General features: G+C 41.4%; 1 protein-coding gene across 2 annotated transcripts; it reads left to right on the top strand.

Annotated features, from left to right (window-relative positions):
• The first annotated feature begins 3,179 nt into the window (after positions 1-3,179).
• Positions 3,180-10,455, top strand: btbd17a (BTB (POZ) domain containing 17a). 2 transcript variants are annotated; one of them, XM_015356635.2, is made up of 3 exons: positions 3,180-3,440; positions 6,438-6,723; positions 7,486-10,455. In XM_015356635.2, exons 1-3 carry the CDS (start codon positions 3,347-3,349, stop codon positions 8,558-8,560), a joined length of 1,455 nt encoding a protein of 484 aa, XP_015212121.1. In that variant the 5' UTR covers positions 3,180-3,346; the 3' UTR covers positions 8,561-10,455. The 2 variants fall into 2 exon arrangements, with proteins under 2 accessions (XP_015212121.1, XP_015212122.1); XM_015356636.2 differs by having other exon boundaries at positions 6,441-6,723.
• The last annotated feature ends 198 nt before the right edge of the window (positions 10,456-10,653 follow it).

Genomic DNA, 10,653 nt, shown 5'->3' on the forward strand with positions numbered 1-10,653 from the left:
TCTACATTAAAAAGAAATAGTTCCTGCACACTGTGCAACGTGTTAGTCACACTTGATCATATTTATAACAGGTGCGTAATAATAATCTGTGAGATTTACAGTACACAGCACAGTTTCTGTTTTCATGACAACTTTAAAATAGGACAAAAAAATCTGGACACACTTTTTTATATTCCCTTTTTCCCAGTGTGGAAAATAGATTAATGTTTCATAGGATTTTCTTAGTATTTCAGCTTCTTGAGTTACCTTCATGGCTAATATGTCTCTTGATATTTCAGTGAGTTGAAATGCATAGACTGAGTGTTAGCTAGGCAGCAGGACAAGCAAAGATTAAACTATTCCAAGCCTGTGCCAAATAGACTGTCTTCATGACGCCATATGACCTGTTTATAGCAGTCCGCGAGAGGAGAGAGAGCAAAGTATTGATTTTCATTGCTACTCAGTAATTAGGCATGTTCTAGCCTGCAGCATACTGTATATTGCATACTGCATTGCAATTGAGGTGTGTGTCATTCCATCGCATGCGTAACATTTACATCCATTTGTCAGAAATGCATTCATGTAGAAAGGTATGCACATTACACACATGTACATGCAAAAACATAAAAGTTACTGCCTGAAGCGCTGCATTTAATATCTGCAGTATAAGTTTAAACCACCTACTTGGATCTATGGCTTTGTATCAGGTCCTGTTCAGCACTCCACTGTGAATACACCATGAATTTCTCAGTGTAAAGAGTAACTAATGTTTCTACTGTAGCTCCAAGACACATAGCCTCACTAAAATATTGGACGAGGCTCCATCTAAGACAAGACAAGCAGTGTGCTGAACTTTTCTCTTGAGGTTTAAATCACTTGCAATATTTGAAACCAGGCTTACTCTTTGAAAATTGTAAATACAAATATGAAAGAATGGTGGTTAGAGAAAAAGTAAATACAACAGAAACTGATTATATGTTCCTCCAAGAAGCTCTTAACATAAAGTCACACTTCAGAAAATGCTTGGAGGTGCCGTTAGGGCTGCATTTGAGATTAATAAGCATGAGGAGCATGATTCTGCAGATTAGACTTTCATTAAACCAAATTAAACCCAGTTTTATCCTGTTCCAATTCTTAGGAATGTTTTGAAACTTTTAACCCAGAGTATGCCAAGGATTATCAAGACCAAATAAGAACACAGCCAGTCTGAATGCCCTAGGGATCAAAGGTGCCCTTTGAATTAGTCTAACCTGTTAGATAGGGTTCAGGTTATCTCCTCTATATGTAAATTCACTGCTTAGTGATCCCTGTGCTGTGCTGCCTCTGTCAGATGAATTGGCTAATAGGGAAAGAATGAGCACAAGGGAAGTCAGAACATCAAGATATAACCAGGTATGTGTTTTTAAAATGTCATGTTTTCTTTTCTGAGCTGATAAGCAGCAGGAATACAAAGCAAGATTTTTTCCCTGTACTGTGTGAGGTCACTGCTCAAAGCTATGTCCTAAAAAACAGAAATGTCAGTAGACCTACTGCGCCTAATTACATTTTGCTGCAGTTAGATGCTGTTTATTTAAATTACTTTGCTAATATATGCAACCTCAGTAAACTCAGTAAAGACTTCAGTATTCTCCCCACTGTTACACATGCACAAATCGATCACTAATAAATACAGTATATGAAGGATAAAAGCAAAGTGAATTCTAAAGGAATTCTGCTGTTCCAATACCTTACTAAGGTCTGTTTCTCTGGCTACCCCCTGCTCTCCAGTAAGAGAACTAAACTACAGCCGTTACGGTTTGCTTCAGAGGGGTGACTGGCAGAATGACCCTGGTAGGTCTGGAGGAACATATTAAAGGAGCAGAATAGAAGATGTTCTGTTACTATGCTGCAGATTCCTAGAAGTTCAAGAGAACAAAAGATTCTGCCGCTTTCTGAGATGAAAATAAAATCCTTATTCAGTAACTTTATGGACATATCTTGGCAATGGCCTACCCCAGTACACTGCACAACTGTTACCACTGGCTTTACTAAAGCCAGGTGGGCATAAAAAAAGACCATCTTATTATGAAGTGTGGTCTTGTGGGGTTTTATTAATGGACCATTAATGGAAGTAAACACAGATATCAATCATGACACTAGCAATGACAACTAGCATGACACAGTGCACTCATGGTCCACTGTGTGAGAGAGTGAAGGGTGGACGTAAATTTAGTCTTAACTCACCAAATAACCTGCATGTACAATACAGTACTGTTTAATTTCAAATTGCACCGTTCATTTTAATTAAAGAACTTATTTTGAAAATAATAGAAAGCTCACATGCAAAATACAGCTTGCTGTGACCACAGGGAAAGCAAAACATTGATGTCTTGAGTCTCATTTTGTGTATCATGGCATGGCAGTTAGCTCTACCAACTTACAGTGTCCCAGGTTTGATTCTAGGTTGGAGCTCCTGTGTGTGTGGAGTTTGCATGTTCTCTTTGTATTCATGGGGGCTTTTGCCAAATTCTCTAGCTTGCCCCCACCTACCAAAGAGATGCAGGTTAGATCTGATCTAAACTGTCCCTTTGCACTGGGTGAATTTCAAGGGGTTTCATATTGAATTGAGGGGTTGGGGGGTTGTTCCTGTCTTAAGAATTTTAGAGTAATAGAACCAAATGATTTTGATCGGCTGAATGGCTTCCTTGTTGGGGATCCTTTGTTTTCTCTGAGTTTGGATTGGTTTCTTGCAAGAACCACTGCACCCAGAAGCACACTGGTCCCTGACACTGATTTCCTGATCAGCAGATGTAACAAGTAAGTTTTGCAGAGAGTGCAAGCAGAATACTTAGAGAAAGTCAGAAAAAAAAGTAACAGCTATTTAAATTGAGCGCTCAGGCTAGATTTCTTTTCTTTTTTATCTTTGAGCACCTGTTCCTTTATTAGTGAAAAGTTGGCAGAAAATGAATTCTAATAACACTACTGCTTGTTTTAATGATGATCATCATGGTAACACAGAACCCCTGGTCCAGGATTATGTTGTTTACTTGCTTTCCCTGAAACAAAAAGCTGTATTATCAGGAGTCGGTTCGCTGTTTTCCTGCCCAGCTGGCTGCAGATCGATGCGATACAACATTGGAAGGGAAACTCAAAATCAAAGTAGTTGTCATGGCAACGGCCCTGACAGACTCCACCAATCAATGGATCCGGAATGCTGCAATTTGCCTGGAAGGACCAGCGTCCTACATAAAGAGTGTCGGCCTGGGAGCTGGAGCCACACGGGGTAGCCCACTTCCCAAAGAACAGGCAGGCGCGCCAGGGTTAAAGCACGCTACACAGCAGCAGAAGACAAGAAAGGAGGGATAGAGGGAGAAAAAGAGAGAGACAAATGGCTTTTGTGCTTCATGGAGGGATTTTATCCCAGATCTACTTGGGGGTCCTCTTTACTGCTTTCTGCTTCCAAACTATGACAGTCCAAGGAGGTAAGATGCCCTCCCAACATAATTTCTCGTGATTACCTCTGCTTTTCCCTATTTATCTCTGTCTATGTGTCGGTTTTCGGATCGGGATAGCTGAATTCTAAGGGTTACATACCAAAGGGGGAAAAAAGTCTGCATTTTAAAAGAGATGGACTCACAAGAGCCTACAAAGAAGTCAATGGGTTTGGTTTCTGCATCTCTTTAGAAATCAAGCCCTTAGGCTTTGAAAAGGCAGAAAAGATCTGCCTCCTTATTAGCATTGCAGCATTGTCTCAGTCCCTCTTTTCTCAATTTCACTCTCCAGTCTATTTGCAGATCGGCAGTAGTGGGAAGGTTTACCCTTGCTATGACATTACTTGAGTGAGAACAATTCCCAAGTCTCAGGATCCCAGAACTCATTTTTTTCTCATGAACATCGACTGAATGAAAATGCCTTTTCATGTATTTTTGTTGCTTTCTTCTGATTAATTGATCTGATTTCTGGAATTCTATGCATGTTTTCTCTTGTGAAAACACAGTGCATAGAAGGGTATTGTCTTGTAGAGTTTATGTGAATATAACTTTGTCACTAGTTCCTTTTCACTTTGTCCTTCCTGTCTCACAGGAATAAGAACTCCTCATTCAGTCTTCTTTTGCACTGCACTGCTGGGGGCTGGTAGTACCCCTGTAAGTTTGGCATGGAAACTCACTGAGACTAAGGTCAATGTCTGACATTTGTTTAGCATGCTGACAGCATGTCCATCATCGTACAAAAAGATACTTCCCACTAATAATAAACTTGATTTGACATGCAAATGACATCTCCTGAAAAAACATGAAAGATAAATGTTTCCTGAAATTTGAATTTTTATCCTTGTTTTAATCCCTGTAGCATTGCTCCAAGACTGTAGAATGATTGGCCTGCATGTATTAGCTCTTGCAAATCAATCAGTACTTTCCAATCCTTCAAACTCACATTTCTTCTCTAGCTTTTAAACTGTTTAATTTGCTATTGTAAAATATCTCTGTGATTTACTGTGCAACGTCTTGACATGATGTAACATGAAAGGTGCAATATAAAAAAAAGGGTAGCGATAAAATAAAGATTATTACTTGTGGCTAAAAATAATTGTATCATAGAGCAGACAACATGTTTTCCCTTTCAAAAATAAGGGCAGCATTAACACATTTGCTTAACCATAATAATGATGTTTACAAAGAAGCCTAAGTTGGACACTGATGCCTCATTAGTTCACTGCTAAAAGCAGATGGTCGCAGTATAAGTGAGGTGCTTTCACCAAGCAGACAATTGTTAATTAGTATGTGAGTGATATCAATTCACTACCCTTCCTGTGGAGTAGTGCCACTTTCCGTAAAAAACAGGACTGAGGTCCTCGCAGCTATAGAGATGCAAGTATTGAGCCGGTATTTTGGTCCTGGGTTTCTTGTTCTGTGTCAATTTCAAATTTATCCTTCATGTAAGACAAAATGCAATTGTATTCATAAACTGATAAATCTGAGCATGACCCATTCATTCCCATGGTTAAAACGTGTTTTTAATACATTGCTTTATGAATAAGTTGTGTTTTTCTGGATTTAATGAACATTTCTAGAATAGTAAGAATGAATATCATGTGATAGCTTTAATGAAACTTTAGCTTTGAAACTGTAGCTTCAGTGAGAAGTTCATTAACAAGTTAAATCTTTGCAGAGTAGACGATGGTAACAATAACAACATTGTTTTTAGAGAGGTAGGCCATTGCCCTGTTTTGTGACTAGAATGGAATACAAAAATAGTAAGTTCTGTCAGGCACTACACGTTTTACTGGCAGGGTTAAGTACAGCCAAAAAATCTTATCTTGAGGAGCAGGGTGGAGTACAAGGGACCTTTCAATCAAGCTTTCAATCAAGCAAACACATTGTTCCTGCAGAAAAACTTACGGGCAAGTTTCACTGTGTTAGTGTATATACAGTGTCAGTCTGGACAGATGCTTTCTTGTCTTTACAGAACTTGCATATTTAGCTAATCTGTTTCTCCCTTTTAGCTTATTTTCTACTGCGTAGAAACTGAGCTCCTCTTTTTTGTGTTGCACTGTCCATATTTGGTTAATGTTTGTTAAACCCGTTCCCAAAAACTGAACCTTCACTTTAGTCATTTGGCAATCCTTTTTGTTAACAACGCGCAGCTATGCTTTCAAAAAGGAAATGTAGAAATAGCATAGTTCATTGAATAATCATATGCTGAAGTTTCTTTAAAAAGTTGTATCCAGCACATCAGCTCCTTGTCTATATGTGCTTGAGCATGTTTTCTAGGTTGATGGGACACAGACTTGGGTTCTTGCCATCATCTATATTTCATTAGTGCCCCAGAAAAATATAAAAAATACATGCTACAGAAATAAATTCTGAAGTATCTTATCTCCATACTGGGAACAACAGGAAAATTCAGTGTTGGAATCCAAACTGCTAACATGGTGAATTGTTTTTTAACCGCAAGGCAGCTACTGTTTCAGTTATCACTATCATATACTGCACATATCATATTGTATTTTTGGTGTAAGAGGATAAAGGACATTTGGGATAGGAAGCTATTTTAGCCTTGATAGACCTTTTCTTAATCTCCAGAGCTGTAAAGGGATGAAAATGCAGCTCACAGTTTGCATGTGAGACGCCATTGCTCAGAAATTACAGGGTAGTATTACTCTGGAACTAGGAGCACAGCCAGAAGTCATGCTTTGGATAGATTATGGCCTTGAACACTTTGTCCATGCTAAGCATGCTTTATTTTTAGCCAATTAAGAAAAATGATTCTTTAGAAAAAGCTTTTCATAAACAGGTCAAGGAGGTATCATCAAGAGCCCCCATTGTAAATTTCTCTCTACTGGAGGAGGGCTGCTTCTGGCTGGTTTAAAAGAAATTAACAGCTTTCTTTTGTCAGTGAAAGACTCTTGTGAATACAGCCCTGAGTTATTCAGCCAGTGGGAGAGTCTTGTCACTCATGTGGTCTGTGTCGTATCCCAGCAGCCCTCAAACCTGAAGGCGCTTCAGAGAGCAGCGGGACAGTGATCAATCACTCCATGATCCTGGTCCAGAGACTAGAGGCACTGCTGGCTCAGGGCAATGGCAGCGACGTATCCCTCCGGGTCCAGACAGTTCACTCGGACGAGGTGAAAGTGTTCCAGGCCCACTCGCTGGTGCTGTCCCTGCAGAGCGAAGTCTTCGAGGGGCTGCTGGAGCACCGCAACTCCTCCACGCTGACCCTGCGGGAGCCGGCCGACTGCGCGGCTGTCTTTGAGAAGTTCATCAGGTGAGGGAGGGCCTGGTGCCGGGGGCCTCCGCTGAAGGACACGAAGAGTGAGATCCCAGTGAGCAAAGTGGCTGATTTTGGGCAAATAACAAAAAGCAGGAAAAGATCTATCCATTCCAGTAACCATAAGAGTTATCTGTTAAATAAATTAAAATATTAACTTATGATAAAGCCCCTTTCAAGCCAAACATCACTTTGTCAAGGTGGTTTATGTGACACATTGTAATATCCACTAAGCCCACAATAAGGGGTTAACCTTTACCCTATCTCTGGTTTATGATACAGTAGTTCTTCATACTGTAGGTTCTATCTAATATTGTCGAACAGTATATCTGTAAAGGTCAGTATTAAGTTCTATAAGTACTGTGTTTATTATTTCAAAGAGCTAGGCAAACTTTTGTCAAAATGTGCAGTTTTGTTGTGTTGTGACTGCATTTCTGAAAGTTGCATAGGGTATTTGATATTTCTATGTGGGATGTGATAATGTGAGTTATCTTTCACAATCTGTCAACTAGGGCATTGACACAGTCTCTGCTCTTCTGCCGTTTTCTCTACTGTGAACATGTTGTTCCACCTGGTGGCAGATCAGAGGATTACAGTGTCCTTGAAGTGCCTCTTTGCAAAGACAAACATTCTTGAGCAGATGGCTGGAGATCTATGTTTCAAGCTGTTAAACTGTTACCATGGGAAATGAATAGCAAATACCTGTTGCATGCTTCTGATTCTGCTTCTGTTACACAGACTGTCTGTCTTTATTTGCAGGTATATGTACTGTGGGGAGATTGCTGTACAGCTGGAGCAAGCGATCCCTCTGCACAAACTGGCCAGTAAGTATACGGTATTGGCCCTGCAGCATGGTCTCAGCCAGTACATGACCCTGCACCTGGCCAGTGACTCCCCTCATGGGCATGTAGTCAACTGGTACCACTATGCCATGCAGATTGGAGATGTGGCTCTGAGGGACAGCTGCCTGCAATTCCTGTCCTGGAACCTGTCCTCTGTCTTCCAGAGTGGGGAGTGGGGCTCGGTGAGCGCTGACCTGCTCTTGTCTCTGCTGCAGCGCTCGGATCTCATCCTGCAGAGCGAGCTCGAGCTGTTCGAGGCTCTGGAGGCCTGGATTGGGCAAAACCAGCCGGGGGGCTTGACCATTGAGAATGCCTTGAGGGCGGTGCGCTATGCCATGATACCCCCACAGCAGCTCTTTCGGCTGCAGAAACAGTCTCCGCTGCTGCTCAAATACCACCAGTCGATACAGGACCTCCTCTACATGGCCTTCCAGTTCCACTCGGCCTCCCCACTCCAGCTGGCCAAGTATTTCGATGTCAACTGCAGCCTCTTCACACCCCGTAACTACCTCTCTGCAGCCTGGGGATCCCCCTGGGTGATCAATAACCCCACCCGGGACGATCGCAGTATGAGCTTTCAGACCCAGCTGGGCCCCAGTGGCCATGACGCCAACAAGAAGGTGACGTGGAACGCGCTGTTCTCCCCAAGATGGCTTCCCGTCAGCCTGCGGCCGGTGTACACAGAGCACGGGGCGATCCAGGCGGCGCGCCCCGACAACGGCCACCCTCGCATCATCGTCACCCCAGCCACCTCCAGCGCAGACTTTGCTGGCGTCAGCTTCCAGAAGACGGTGGTCGTGGCTGTGCGGCAGCAGGGCAAGGTGCTGGTGCGACACGTCTACAACTTCCACCAGAGCACCGAAGAGACTGGGGACTTCCTGGCCGAGGCTGACTTGCAGCACAGGGGCTCCGATTACCTCATCGACAGCTCGCTGTACCTGCACATTGTGGTGAAGCCCATCTATCACAGCCTCATCAAAGCCAAGAAGTGAACCTCTTCACCCAGTACTAGCTCACTGCAGTGTCATACGCACAACACATTCATGTCAGCGCACTCAGAAGCTCCTCTGAGCTCTACAAGCCTTTACTGCAGTAAAAGGCTGCACACATTTTGCAATGAACCTCTTTATTCAATGATGCACAATATTTCTTTTCATCCTGCAATTAGTTATTAATAACATCATTCTGTTTGATCTTTCCAATTATCTTACCATTTGCTGCAGTAAAAAATCTCCTCTTGTATCTTTCTTTCCCTTTTATAACCTTCATGAAACATTATAAATTAAAGTGAACATGCTGTTTTTTTAGCTCATCATGCTCCTTCAGTCACCTTGAAGAATATTTGTTGAAAACAGAATAAACAAATGTTACATTTATAACACGTACAACACCATTTTCTTAAACAAAATGAAGTGCTGTGAAACAGCAAATGGTCATGCCAGACCTATTTACTGTATGGGGACAGCGCTCCATGTTGATGCCAACATTCCTCATGGAATTAGGAGATGAAAATTGCATAAAGAAGCCAAATATTTAGAAACACAGACACACAAGTAGGCAAATGCATTCAAAATACACATGTAGTCTAACTTTAAGACATATTCAAAAAGGCTGTCCATCCAGATCTAGATAAAATCATCTACACTGCAGAGCTACTGTAATTAACTTGCCCCCAGGATAGTCCTATTGCCCTACAAGAATAAATTCCCTAGAAAAGTTGTGAAATAAAGACTATGGACTCAAAAACCCCATTTTCACCTGTGACCATTAGGACTGCTGTATGTGTGGAACCATACACACACAAGAAGATACAGGCCTCATCTCACTTGTCATGTTCATGACCCTTATTCTAATGAAAACTTTCTTTCCAAACAATGGCAGCTAGAGAGAAATAAACTCTTCGCAGAGCACTCGTCAAACTAAAGAGCATATGATTATTTTTTTTTATTAGAGAAGATATTCTGTCAGTGTCAAGAATCGGTATTGACTTTGCAACAAATGGCGATGTCATACAGGCTTGGTGCATTGAACTTCCAATCTTCAGAGAGCGGCTGGTGCCACTTGGAGCCAGAGGGAAGGCACATAGTGTAGAAATCTACAGGCAGACGTCTTTTTACTTTCCCACACTTTAAAGCTGAGAACATAAGAAAGGGTACAAAGTACAGGAGGCTATGCACTTAACTCATTAGGGTTGCCAGCAGCTCATCAATCTCAAAATCTCGTCGAGCTGTCTCTTTGATGAACCCAGGGTATCAGCTTCAATAACATGGCTGGGTGGATTATTCCAGACTCCCACAACTCTTTGTATAAAGAGGTGCCACCTGCTCTCAGGTACTTCCCCATAGTCTCCACTTGTCTTCTCTGGTTCGTGATTCACTGATGATCCCGAAGCAGGGCCATGGCTTGACTGTGTCAATGGCCTTTAATCGCTTCCCCTTGTAGTCTCCTCCGTTCTAGGCCAAAAAGATTCTGTTCTTTTAACCCGTCAGGGCAGGACATTCCTTTAAGTACTAGAACGTACCGGGTCACTCTTCACTCTATTCATTCCAGAGCAGCAATACCTTTTTTTTGGTAAAATGGTGACTAAAATTGTTTGTAAGACTTACTTACACAGAGGATCATGGTGTTTTCTATCCTGTACTATCATGTGATTTTGAAGTTAATTCTTTTTTATTTTTAAGTATAAATATACTCTGCCTAGTTACATATTAAATTAGAAGTATACTCATATTTATTACTAACTGCTGATGTGTTTTGAGCCATTCACTTCTGTGTTGCTTGGGTATCCAGAAATCTTAGTCTGAGGGCAACTATATGTTACTAGAATTGTTAATGTTATTTATATATTAACCCTGCCCTGCCTCCTCAATAAAGAACTAAGTTTTTTCTCGGTATTTTCTTTGTTTATAAAACTTTTTTAATCCCTCAAATTAAGGGGCACCAGAGAAACCATCTGATGCAGTTTGTAGTATTTTCAAATCGAAAGCTTGCTTTACATTCACGGTGATGTATAAGATTAAAAATGCTGTGGATTCGATATAGAATACAGGAAAATTCCAGAAAAAGTGTGGAATCAAGTATGTGG

The sequence above is a fragment of the Lepisosteus oculatus genome, chromosome 9 (genome assembly GCF_040954835.1).
Source record: "Lepisosteus oculatus isolate fLepOcu1 chromosome 9, fLepOcu1.hap2, whole genome shotgun sequence".
In the NCBI taxonomy this organism is placed as follows: Eukaryota; Metazoa; Chordata; class Actinopteri; order Semionotiformes; family Lepisosteidae; genus Lepisosteus; species Lepisosteus oculatus.

Bases quoted from the DNA above. Each gene is read 5' to 3' on its own strand.
- btbd17a (XM_015356635.2), top strand. From the start codon at position 3,347: ATGGCTTTTGTGCTTCATGGAGGGATTTTATCCCAGATCTACTTGGGG. The intron at 3,441-6,437 runs GTAAGATGCCCT...GTCGTATCCCAG, and splicing joins AACTATGACAGTCCAAGGAG to CAGCCCTCAAACCTGAAGGC. The intron at 6,724-7,485 runs GTGAGGGAGGGC...CTTTATTTGCAG, and splicing joins GTCTTTGAGAAGTTCATCAG to GTATATGTACTGTGGGGAGA.